Here is a 13313-nt window from a genome sequence, read left to right as displayed (position 1 = left end):
CTGGGACTGTTGCCACATAGAAATTCCATTTTTGTCTTTGTCCCAAGTCTGGTTCCAAACCAGCCACAACAATACCTGCCATGAGGCAGCCCCACTGCAGTGCACCCAGGACATATCTCTGGTGCATGCTGCAAAGGCTTTGGGCAGCTCTGGAACAAATCACATCTACTCAAGCCTTGTGAAGCTTTCAGCTGAAGAGAGTTCTGCTTGTGGACATTGTGTGTGTATTTGCATATCCTCACTGGAAAACTACCATGACAGCTGAAATTGGAATTACTGAAAATAGTGTAAATAAGAATTTTGATTTGTCACTATATTTTAAAAAAACCAACAAAACACAATTAAAAAGAAGAGTCTTAATGAAGTGTACTGAAAACTGCATACATATAAAAGGGAAAGAAGTGGGAGAGGATAAAGCAGGGGTATTATCATGTCTCCCTAAAATATTTTCAGAATATCAAACATACTTTACATAATATTTTGGGTTTGGAATTGCACTTTATATAAAAAGTGAATAATATCCATAAACAATAATTTCATTTCTGGCTTAGCAAGACACTCCACTCCTGCTCAAAAAGGAAATGAAAGTATTTGTTTGCCTGCTGACTGAGATACCTACTGCTCTGGTGGATTTGGTATAACTTTGGGTATGCTAATTTTACTCACCACATTCAGTAGCATGATGATGCAAAAGTTGATGCACACTGCAGTCCCTGTAGTTGCAACCTGAGAGTTATTCCTGATTAAAGCCCACTTAAAGGCAGCAAAAGTGCTGACAGTCACAACACGGTAAATAACAATGCCAAAAACAGCAGCAATCACCACACAGATCTAAAGGAAGAAAAAATCAGAGAGAAGAACCTGAAAACTTCCAGTGCAACAGGAGTCACTTTCTCCCTGAAACTCTCAAAATTAAATGAAATTAAAGACTTTAAAAGTGCATTCTTTTTGATTCCAGAGGAAGGTTTCAACACGATGATTTTTCTTCTTGTTAAGTTCTTTTTATTTCTCAAAATGAAAAAAATCACCAAAAAAAATTTTTAGTTTTAAACATTTTCTTGAAAATGTTCTCTTTCTTAGCATTCTTTCTCTTCCTTAGCATTAATGTGGGAAACAGTATTGCCAGCTCTGGGAATTAGAAATTTTCCTTATCAGCACATGATGTGCAAAGGCCAGTCTCAAACTGCTGTTGCAGCTTGATGGCATCATACTTGGGATGGATTTTGTGGTCTGATGGACTTCACACTTCACACACAAATGTCTCCATTTGTAAGCACTGCCTCAAAAACAGCCCTGCCAAGCCATTCTAGCCATCTGTTTCTTCCTACAGTTCTGGAAAGTTTCTTTCTAGAGAAGGTAACCAGTTCAATTGCCTTTGTGATTTCTTCTCTGATGAAACTTTCAGCAAATGTGACAGTTAGAATGAGAAAGCCACAGCTGAGCCAGGCTGCTTAGTCATTTAATGTTCCTCATGTAACAGCTGAGCTGTATTATTTACTATAATGTGAGAGTCTATGCTGAGAATTGCTCTAACTTGAAGTTTGGTAAGTGTATATCTCCTGTTATAGGTGTAATTAAATATATTCTTATCTAAATTGTCAAAAAAAGTCTTGCTTTCCAACTTGCTGGAAGCCCATGCTATGCCAACAATAAAAATAACTACAGATAAAATAATTTTTGTCCTGTTTTAAGGGCTGTTATGAGGACAATAATTTGTGGTACATGCAATTTAGAGAAAGACTACTCTCTCTGGCACTTTGAGCAAGATCTATCACTAGTCTAAGAAGATTTATGACTAAGTTTGCATAAGGTAAAATACTGCTATCCTTCAAGAAAAAAACATGAGGAAAATACACAAAACATCAGAGTTGTAGCATCAATTCTGAGCAGAGTCTGCAGTCTCGAGTACATGTCCTCAAGGGCTGAGTCAGGGTGTCCATCCACCTGATGTACCAGAGCACAGTTCATCTCAATAATGCTCTTGCCTTTCTTGACCTAGATTGTTTTGGACAATTTTGGAGCCATCAGTTTCTTACTGTCCTCTGCCCTGTTGCTGGGTTAGCTCACCTACCTGGCTCTCCACAGCTCCTGAGGCTGTACACATCTATCATTTTCTTGTCTCCTGGAAAAGCCCCAGTAAATTCCGTGGCAGTCTGTTGATTCCAGACCAGCACTGTGTTTTCAAGCCCAGCACTACCATGCCTGTTGTCATGTGAATAACAGCCCACATCTACTTCACTGAAATTAGTGGATGGGCGTGTTTCTGCAGAAGTGCATGCAGCTCTCTGTTAGGAGAGATTTTGCTGCTCCTTTTAGTTTTGCATAACTAAAGGGATAAATGCATCATTTTAGCAAAGGAACATTGGTTTCTCCATTTTGACTGCACTAGGAATATGAAGTCTCTTTCCTCATCTCCTTAATACACTGAGAAACTAGATTTTATTAACATCACTAAGCACTCTAGACATCCTATTTATGTTCTCTGGGAAGTTTACAAAGAACAACTGCTTCTCCTATGGTAACTTTCCCCATTGCTCTGCACTGTCTATGCAGGCAAGGCTACCAGCGAGCTAATTCAGCCTGCTGGAATTGGTGCCTGAATGTGATAGTGTCACTATTCTGGCATGCGTCACTACATACAGTGTCACAGGTGTAGCCTTGAAGGAAGGAATTAGCTATCTGTGAGACACAGTGAAGAGTGAACCAGTGTAGGACTTGACAGAAACTCAAGTGATTTGCTATGTAGATTTTCAACATGCATAGAGCTTATTCCACTTTCAAGCAGTCATATCCAATATTTACCTACTCTAGTAGCAGAGATAATTACATTTTTTTTCCTTTTCAACTGGTAAATAAATAAAAGTTCTCAAACCATAAAAAATATTCCAGATGCAGAAACGATGAGTCTGCTGCATTTATCTGCAAATGCTTGATAAGGCTCTGGCTTCCCGGATATGGGGTTCATTCGTTCTTTCTTGGAGTATTTGGCTTCAAACTGCGGACGTATTTCCTCCTAAAGAGCAGACAGATAATGTTCACATACAGCACAGCTAGGAAAAGCTCTGTAGGAAACTTCAGATCTTTTATCAGATCACTGTTCTGGGGAATATCTTTGAATTCAGCAGCTGGCACAGCTACTATAAAAGCTGAGCTGGGAAATCAGGTCTCTGTCATGAGAACTAGAATAAATCACTGTACCCATAAAAGTAAGTACTGAAAGTATTTAGTAAAATCTCCAATTAGCTATTCCTCTAAATAATGCTCTTTCAAAACTATGTGGCTGCAAGACAAATCGTTTTAAGATTGATACCACAGAATTTTTCAGTCTGACATTATCCTACTGATACTGGAAATTCACAACTAAGGTAAAAAAAAAACCAACCCAACAACCAAACCTCCTTTTCCCAAGCCTAATTGCTGATTGTTAGGCATTTGGTTACGCTTCCATTACCAACAAAACTTCTCAGCATTTGAAGAAGAATCCATGCCATCTAGTGCTGCTCAATTACTTCTTAACTTGGATAATAGTATTAGCAGGAGCAACTTTCAGCAGCAGAAATGTCAAAGCCTGCTTTGCCATCAAAAACCCTCTTGTGAAATGAAACCTGGGGATTACCTGGGGAGAGCTTTGCTATAAACAGATATCTGTTCATATCATTGCCAGAAGACAGGATCACCCCTGGTGCAGGTGACACTTGCAGCAGTGCTACCCCTCTGCCCTAACATCACCAAGAGCCACGTGTCCTATGCCACCTCGTTCCAGTCTGGCATCCAGGACACTGTCAGAGGTGAGATAAAGCACCAGGCTGAGCAGATGGACTCTCACAAATGCTGGCAGATATTAGAGCACTGTTTGTAGTACTCTACTGTATACTGGAGAGCTGCTCCCTGGTACAAGGGAGCAGACAAGAACCAGCTTACAAATTTCAGTCACTTTCAGCCCTTCAACTGTATGTAACTGAACTCTGAATGACTGAAATGCCCAAACCTTAAATGACTGCACTGAAATAGGTGAATGTTAACTGCTCACACAAGTCTTCAGAATGTGAATAAAGGTAAGATATCCTAAAATCATACATCCCTTTAAAAAAATTGCCTACAGAGGAAGGGGGGAAGAAGTCATGTCTCATTCTCCTCCTTCCAAGTTTTGAAGATGCTTTCTCAACACAGTTAATTTCCAAATTCAGGCAGCAACCTGGTAACAAGTTATAGAAACAAATGAAGAGGCATGTATGCCTAGCTGCAATGCCTCTGTAACTAATTATATGCTTGAGGGAACCAACCCTACCTCAGCTATACAAAAAGGCTGGAGGCAGAGTAATACCTTGTTCTTATTATATTTTGCTCAAGCTGTTCCTGCCATATCAGGGCTGAAGGACGCTGAGCAGACCATAATCTGGCAGAAGGAACAATGTAAGTAGTATTCCTGTGTGCCCAGGGGCATGAAAATCCACAGAGTGTGATAGCAGTGAAGCAGGGTTCCTGAGAATTTTACCCTGTAGATTGCACAAGGGCTCTGCCAGCTGGCTTGTCATAGACAAGAAACCTTTACTTCTCTGCACCCCTCTCTGACACAAGGTTTGATTATTTTTTACAGTCTGCAGTGTGGGGAAGTTCTTATCATACCCACATGTCCTATAATCTCCAGCTGATGCAAGCAATGCAAATACTATTTTTAGACATTCTCAAAAAAAAAAAAAAAATTGGGAATCTGGCATGAAACTTTGTACCTGTTTAATGATACTCAGCATGCCTGGGCAAGTAAACAGTACTGTGTCTGGCTGAGGTTAATGATACAAAGAAGGTGACACTGAAGAAACAGAAAAAGTATGCTACAACAGAAGCCAGATTTCATCTTGGAGTGCCAGGAACTGCATTCAGCTGGTTTCTTATGGCATGTCCATAACAGGCCGTTGCTCTCCATGTCTCCCACCTTGCACCTGGTTTGCAAGAACAGGAAATCCAGATATGTAGGGTTGAAAGAGCCAGGACACTCTCAGCTCATATCCCCAGACTGAGAGGCCTGAACATTGCAGGGGTTGTTGTATTCCTTTCTAGATGAGACTCTAAAGTGGTGAGGAATTCACAAGGTTGCATATCTGAACAAGTGCAATTCTCCTTTCCATCGTCTTCATTGTTTCATTTATTTGTCTCTTCATTTAGAACAGGAAGGTGATAACAAAGAGATAGGAAGCCTTATAAATAGTGTTTTTTCAGTGTATTGTTGCTAGGAATTAATAAATTTCCCTTTGTAAGAAAATCTTATTTTTCAATTTGACAATGGAAATTAAAGGAAGCAAAGGCTAGACACATATTGTTAGTAAAATAACAATCTTCATTATCAAAAGCTTGAGATTGAAAACGTTAATTAGAACTCTTTAATTGATGTCTTTAAAGTAACTAATAAAAGCAGTCAGCTGATTTTTTTTCTAGTGAAAACTGAATGGAAAGCAGAGAAGAAATTTAATTAGCAGTGATTTTACTAGAAAGTAGCACTTTTAGGAGAAAATTTTTTACCTTCTGGAGTCAAAATTCTCATTGAATTCTCACTGACATACAACTTCCCAATGAAACTCCACAGGATGAATCTTTTCCAATCTACATAAAACAGACTGTTCTCCTTCCTTCCCATTTCTCACAAAAGGATAATTCCAACTTTTTCATAAAAGAAACCCTATTGATTTCTGGAATATGAAATATGGAGTAATGTGAATTGCCTTAGACCAGGTATTTGTGCTCTAGAAGAGCTACTCTAAATTTCTTTGCGAAATATCTCCTTTTTCCCCCAAGAATTTTCTAATCCTTCAACAGGTACATTATTGAAATAGTCCCATCCTTCCTAATCCAAGCATATTGTCCTTTATAGCCCAGATGTAGAAAAAGAATGCATAGATTGAAAATTTGAGTCTTGATCACTGGTACAAATATAGCATCCCCAGAAGTAAGTCTGCAAAGCGAAGAGGTGGGCTTTGAACCACAGAGCAGGGAAATGATCTCCACACTTTTTCTCCACACTTCCATCTGGAGCACCTGCTTCCAAACTGTGTCTTTCTCAGGGGGAGAGTGCAGTTCCAATGGAAAAGTGCAGCACTGGATACTCAAGTAGAGGAAGCAGTGCCCATTGGGTTGACCCTGAAGCTGGGACTTGCTTAGCTGTGCTGTAGGTGTGGGCACTGGGGGCTGTAGCATCTTCTAAAAAGATACCTCTGGGAGGCAATCAGCACCTACTCTTTGGATGCCACGGCAAACAAAGGAGGAAGTGATGCCTCAAATGCCAATGAGGTACTGATGTTCTAATTACTGGACACAAAAATCTTTGAGAAGCAGCCTGCTGAGTTCCTATGAGCATCTTTAACCTCTAATTTGAGAAAGGTACAATCTGGCACACTGCTTCTGAAAAAACTCCTACCTCCTGCTGTAGAGATGTATAAGATTCCCTCTAGAACTGAAAGGAGGTGCACTGAATAGCTGTGGAACAGGTACAATCACCACTACTCCTGACAGGGGTCTTGTTGACACAGCTTACTGGAAAATCTCTGGTGTGAGAATAAAAGACCAGCTGACATCAACAGGGAGCAAGTATTCTCTGAAAATTACGAACATGCAAACATCATCCTGCAGGCCAAACTGAAATAATCTGCAAGGGGAATATAAATATGTCTTATTTTAAAAAAGAAAAAAAAAAAGAAGAGGAAAAGAAAAAAAGTGAAGTGTCACATAAGGACAACCTTACCAGGAAATTCAATATTTGTAAATGAAATGATCATAGAAGATTCAGGTGGATGGCTTTATAAATCAGCATAATCCCAAATCCAGATAGGTTAAATGGTGAAAGATGAAGATATATAACATCCCAAACTATAAACATCTGCAAGACCAGGCTTCCTGGGAAAAACATAAAGAGGGTCTCACACTGTACTTTAGTGTTTTGTTTGTTTAATGGCTCCTTCTCATTCCAAGGACACAGAGAAAGCTATAATTGTCACTTGGAAATTGCAATTTGGTACAGCTTTTTCTTAGCTGTCAGCATCAGCAGCAGAGGATTTTTTTGCAACTAGCCATGAGAAGACACGATCCCTGCAGGCCAATCCTGACCACATGTGAACCTCAGGCAGGACGGTCTCAATCCCTTTGTGACTTGCTAGCATTGGCAAGAGCAGCCTGCTAATCTCAGAAGAGTTGAATCAGTATTAGAGTATTTCCTATAAATAGGAAGATAGTCCTGGAGTATCACCCAGAACTGACTGCATATGTGCACAGATAACAACGTTCCTGTTGTTATAAAGAAATCAATTTCCAGTTGCACAAGTTATTTCATGTTACGTTCTTGGGTTATTTTCTTCTATTTAAAAGAAAATCCTACCAGCAATTCCACCATTTCATGGCCTCACTGAGCTACTTTGTCTCATACAGACAAAAATCCCGTTATTAAGAAGTCTATTTCTCTGCTGGCAAGATTGATAAAAAAGAAAATCTCCCAAATCTTCCACCAAAGCAGCAATGTAGAGGTTCACCTTCACTGAGACCACTACAGCAGCCTCTTACCATCACTCCAAGAGCTTCTGTAGACTAAGGAAAGCAGATTTATAAATACCTATATGTCCAAATCCCACTGGAGTAGCACTTTTTCTTCAACACTCACTGAATCTTGCTTTTCTCCTGCATAACAAAACCTTCTAGTTCTATTTAGACCTGAGTTCTCAGTCCCAAGAGCATGTGGTTTCTTTCTGGTGACCACCAGAGAGGAAAAGATTAAGGCTATTTTCTGAAGTTTAGTCTTCCCTAAGGGGATTTCTTGTTTCAACACAGAATGAATTAAGTCCTCTCTCCCTCTCAGATAACCAGCACCTGCAGGTTCAGAAGCTGGTAATAGCCTCAAAAGGTCTTTCCTTCCATCGACACTCTCAGTGATAAACTAAAAGAACAGATAAAAGCTCATTTGCCAAGATTCATGGTACCCTGGGCTGTCAAGAATTTCCAGGTTTCAAAATAAAAATGTATTTCACCAGTAGTGCATTTCTTCCCTGAAATCTCTCAAATTAATTTAGATTTACAAAAGTGAAAAAAGAGGACAGTTTGGCCTGGAGAAAGTTTCTTTACATTCCAGATGAAACATCTGAAGAGAAAAATCCTTATTTCATAGTTTATAAAGATTTAAAGAATGAACCTAAAATAAATGCAAAATAAAACCATACATTTTCAACCAAATAATTCTGTATTAAAGACTAAGGGGTACATGTTTTTATACAAACCTCTTCTTCTTCCCAGTCTATCAAGTCCCAATCATAAGCAATTACTGCTCGCCTTCTTTTCCAAAACTCCAGAAAAACAGTGGCTAGAGAAAGAAGGGGAGAAGATGCAAAATTGTTTTTAAGTCAAGAAAGTGTTAATGACTATCACAGAACTGTTGAATGAAGCTGTTACATTATTTTAATTTCTTTGCATAAATGGGTTTCTTTGAACAGCAAATCATGCTGATGATAAAAACTGCTTTCAAAAAGCATTGCTTTCTAAGGATTAGTTTGCTTGCTTCAAGTATGATTGAGGCTTTAGAGATTTCATTTAGTGCTAAATGAGAATGTTTAATTTCTAACCAACCAAGGGATTGCTCTCAAAGAATAAAATCGTTCCTGTGAGTCATCACTGCTAGATAAAGCAGATTTCTGATGAAGCTAAAGGTTTCTTGGGGCCATTGCACATATTGGAGTAACTTTCTTTCTTTGAAGACCATTTACATTACACAGAAACCAGAACCCAGGGGAAGCACAGTCCAGTGCATTTGAAAATCTCTAGAGTACTACTGGGGAAATAGGAACTTCTGGTTTACACCTTTTTAATTCAACCTTTTTTTTTACAGTACATGAGTTTGTATATGGGGTGTGGTGTTTATGTCTGATAATTAAACATTGTGTGCTACAGCCCTTATTGATAGAGTTCAAGATGGAGTAACAGACCTGCGCATGACAGCTGTGCGAAGATGACTGGGAGTAAAATTAGAGAAAGCTGGGAGGCTGTATTCAGATTCTGAACAGAAGTTCTAACAGTATGGAAATTATAGGGTAAAATACAGTTGCTGCTGTCTGGATGGAATGTGGTGGCATGCCCAAAACCTATTCCACCATGACTCCCCATATATCTAACCTGCAAATTTAAGCACATGGTAAGGGGAATGGAGGGTGGAGCAGAATGGAGACAAAGGTCAGGCTCTGATGTGATCCTCACAGAGAGGGGAACTTGGTGGTCCTTTGCAGCTGATAAACGGCCAGGGGAGACAGGAGAAGGTGTCTTGTTGCTGAGCCAGCAGCTGAGGTGAAATTGTTGTCCCTGGATGAACTGGGTTCATTAAAACCTAACTGTAATATTAACACACGCCTCCATCCCAAAGTTACCCACCTTCAAGGTACGACCTCCACTCACTGGGCATGCACTTTATATTTCATTGAATATATCTTTAAGAGAGAAGTGAGAAAATTTTACACCTATCAATAACAAAGGTGTGTATCACTAGAGCAACTCAAGCTCCATCTAAATGTAACAAATAGTATAAAAGTAAGTTAAGAATGGGGAAAAGTTAGAGAAGACTCCACCATAACTTCTGGGATCGGGGATGGGCTGAACCTGTCTCCTCCAAAGAAATGTCTGTTGGTAATAATTGTATTCTATGCTTGCTGAATGATCATCTTGAGCTAGGTTTGATTGATTGTTAGGCCTTCTCTGGATATTGCTTTGAATACATTTTTGCAGTCAGCTACTGTCATTGTCAATCTTTGAACTTTAACCTGTCACAATTTTCCACTCACAGTGTGTGTATTAGTAAATGTTAAATCCTAAACTGTTGGTGTGAGTCCTTCAAGGGCTCTGGCTGTTGCCAGCAGTGGGCAGTACTTGATCTAAAGTGCGAAGACCTGGGATGGGGGTCTCTCTTTTGCTGTTGGTGTGTGTCCCTGAACAAGTCAGTGGAACCATTGTCTGACCCAGTGGGCAGCTCAGTGGAGAGTCACCATAACAGGACACTGGCAGAGAGATCAGACACAAAGGTGTTGGCTTCCCTGGAGCAATGACAGATCAATCGAATACAAAGGATTTGAGGAAATTTCTGCTTTAATATGACAACTGTGCTTTCATTTTGTGATGGAAAGAAAAATCAAGGAAACAGTAATAGTAAAATATGCTCACAATCCAAAGATTAATACTCAGCCTGCTTAAAGTTACAGTGGTGTTAAACACTTATTTTGTGTAAAGGATGTAGAAAAGTTAATGTTACCACCAATCAATGGGCAGGCTTCCTCTCCCACTGTGAAGTGGAGAGGAAGCCTGCCCTTTATTGCCCACTGAGAAGCAGCAGACTGATAACCAGAGAACACAAACTCTTTGTTCATGAGCTAGCACAGTATCAGCTGTAAAAGTGTCACAATCATCTGGCAATATAATTCACATCCAGTCATAAAAGCTTCTCCTTAATGGGCTGTTTGCCCTACTACAGCATATTGATAAAAATGGGACCTGATACTAAGTACTGACATCAGTTTGGCAAAAGTTAATTTTTAGACAGGAAGAATTATGTTTTATTGTACTAGCTAGTGCAGTGAAAGCATGCTTAGGAAATGAACACTACAAGCAGACAAGGTAAGGTGTCAAAAGCATGTGTAAGGAAGAAGATATTTTTGGTTTATATTTGGTTTGAGGGCATTTTCATATATCAGGCAATTATTTGCCTGCAAGCTGGAATCATGTTACACCAAGTAACACCCACTTTGATTTTAGTCTAATAGAGAGTCATGAGCCTAATGCTTCTGTAAGTGTTTGTAATAGTTGCAGTATGATTGGTTGTGATCAGCAAAACCTGTAAGTGCTAATGAGGCTCCACTGCTACTGAACCACAACACGATTCATTCCTTGATTTTTTTTTTCCTGGTAGAACTGCTTCTCTCCTATCAAAATATTGCATTATTTTGTTCAGGCTAAACAAGTAGTCCTGCACTGTTTGGAAACCTGGGAGGAAGAAGCCTGATTGATTTCTGTGGCTTTGTTTCAATTCCAGAAAGCTGCTGGTAGCAGAACTACTGGTAGCAGTAGGTGCTTGAGTCCCAGCCCTAAACATCTCAGATAAATCTTTGTTGAACAATACATCTTTTCTTTCTTGTTTTTCCCACACCTGGAGTGAGGAATTTATACATATTACGTTTAGCACATTTAGCATCTGTCAGAGTAAGTATGGGAAGTTCTTGAATCGTCTTTAAAGAGTTATTTTCTAATCATTAAGTAGTAAATATGATGTTCTGTACAGTGCTGTTTTAGCTTTCACTGTGTTACACTTTTCTCCCTCTGTTCAGGTCAGTATGCAACTTTTCCTTGCTAGATATTTTAAAATGTGCTATAAATAACTATCTTTGATTGATTCACTGTGATACCGAGGTCTTTTAAAAGCACTGCATTTTCAAATTTCTCGGCTTATTCTCTAATTGTAGTTTTAACTACAAATACCCTATACAAACTTCAGCATTCTTTTCTGACTTTGATATTCAATATGACACAGTTGTATTTTTCCATTTGTGTAAACCAGATACTGAGTTTTCTCAAAAAATTCTGCTTGGGATTTTGCATTTCTTATTGGCCTTAGCTTCCAGATCTTTTACTAGCTTTTCCTATACTACGTTTGTCCTACTTCAGAACTCAACCTTGCAGCTGGGTCCTCAATACCCACTTGTACAAGCAGCTGGCTTAACATCATTTCCTCAGATGCTTTTGTAACAAGTTGTGATCTTATCTCGTAATGCAAATGGCCTCTTGTAGCAAACAGCTTTACCCTGACCTTCACTCAGAAATCCTCTCTCTATTGTATTTCAGAGCACTATTTAATATATCCATCCTGACTCCTAGAATATATTCTACATACCAGGAGTACTGCTGAAGAACATCCTTAAATTCTATCTCCTTGGAGAGCAGATTAATGTCAACGTTTAATGCTAGAGGCAAGATTTGTGGAAAAGTAATATCTTTTATTAGACTAACAGATACATACAGAAAAATTGTTTTATGTTGGCATTTCTTATTGCTTGAAAAAAGTGTTAAATTCTTCATGCCTGTCCTCTTTTTCCCCTCCCAGTTTTGCCTTTCAGCGAGAGTTCTAAAGCTACTTCCTTTATCAAAGGAAATATGCTACACAGGAAAAAATTTCAAAAAGGATATTTCTTGCATCCCTTACTCCCCCAAAGATGTGCACAGAGAGAGAAAATACCACCAGCCTACCCTGTCTTCAGTATGGCTTTAGAAATGATAAATTGCTGGACTTTCCTTTTGAACAGTTACAGAATTTTGCTCCAGAGTTTCAGGAAACATCTAGGCAGTAACAGCTTTGCAATAGGTTTCCCCAGTACCTCCATTGGAAAAGCAAAATCTACAATTCCATCTGGCTTTACTGAAACACGCTGAAGTCAACTGAGTGTCAAATTTACCTAGATTTTTTAAAATAAGAATTACTTTTTCCTTCACTTTAAATGTCAATTTTTTTTTTCAATTAACATCCTTCTCTCATTTTCTGTCTTTGGAAAAAATCTAATTTAGGCAGTAAAAAGAGAGGAACTTTTCCTAGATATGGGAGTTGCTTTAACATCAAGCCAAACATTTCTCAAGGCATACATAGAGAACAAAGTGGAGGTGTTTCTCCCTGCACAGAAACACAAAATACAATATTGCTTCACTATTTTTGAAAGCTTTGAACACCTGAATAATGTCATCAAGAAAAAAATATTTTTCAGTTTCTGAGATGATCGCATCACAGTGAGCATCAATGGCAATCTGTTCACCGATGAAAAAATTTTAAAAAATGTTAGTGATTATAGTGACTCACTTTTTCTGTATAAACCACAAAGATTTATAGCTTCAATCTGTTTGAAAGGGTATTTCCTTTCAACAGAAGATTCAATACAGAAAAAACCGTTTACAAACTAATAAAGAATTCCTTACATGCACTAAAGGGAGACCTTTTGTCCTTTGATAATTCAGTTAAAAATGAAAGTTTCCTTAAGTCATATGGCCACACCTGCTTTTGAAACTCCCCAACAAATAGCTGAGGCTTCTCTCTCAAGATGGGAGCTTACTAATGGATCTAAAGACAATGAAGAAAATAGTTTAGATAACAAAACAGTAAACTCTGGCTAAAGAGGTAACAGTTCTAGCTGCCTTTTCTTTATACTTTCATTCTCTTTTTGTGAAAACACTGAGATATTTATTTAATATGTCATTGTCTGTCAAACTGGATCATCTGGAAGGCTGAACTTTTCACAGCCAATATTTTATGAGCTTGCCAGTTG

The 13313-nt window shown here is 38.7% G+C and overlaps 1 protein-coding gene across 1 annotated transcript in view; it reads right to left on the bottom strand.

The window, feature by feature from the left end:
• Nucleotides 1-13313, bottom strand: part of ANO4 (anoctamin 4) — a 102168-nt gene that overhangs the window by 22788 nt on the left and 66067 nt on the right. Inside the window, exons 15-17 of the mRNA XM_041409747.1 lie at nucleotides 8253-8335; nucleotides 2873-3013; nucleotides 667-831 (exon numbers count right to left, since the gene is read on the bottom strand). Of these exons, the coding sequence (XP_041265681.1) occupies nucleotides 667-831; nucleotides 2873-3013; nucleotides 8253-8335 (389 nt within the window). The remainder of the gene's footprint in view (nucleotides 1-666; nucleotides 832-2872; nucleotides 3014-8252; nucleotides 8336-13313) is intronic.

The sequence above is a fragment of the Onychostruthus taczanowskii genome, unplaced genomic scaffold, assembly GCF_017590055.1.
Source record: "Onychostruthus taczanowskii isolate IOZ18803 unplaced genomic scaffold, ASM1759005v1 scaffold31, whole genome shotgun sequence".
In the NCBI taxonomy this organism is placed as follows: domain Eukaryota; kingdom Metazoa; phylum Chordata; class Aves; order Passeriformes; family Passeridae; genus Onychostruthus; species Onychostruthus taczanowskii.
The sequence above is the reverse complement of the archived record's forward strand: the minus strand, read 5'-3'. Positions and strand labels throughout refer to the sequence as shown.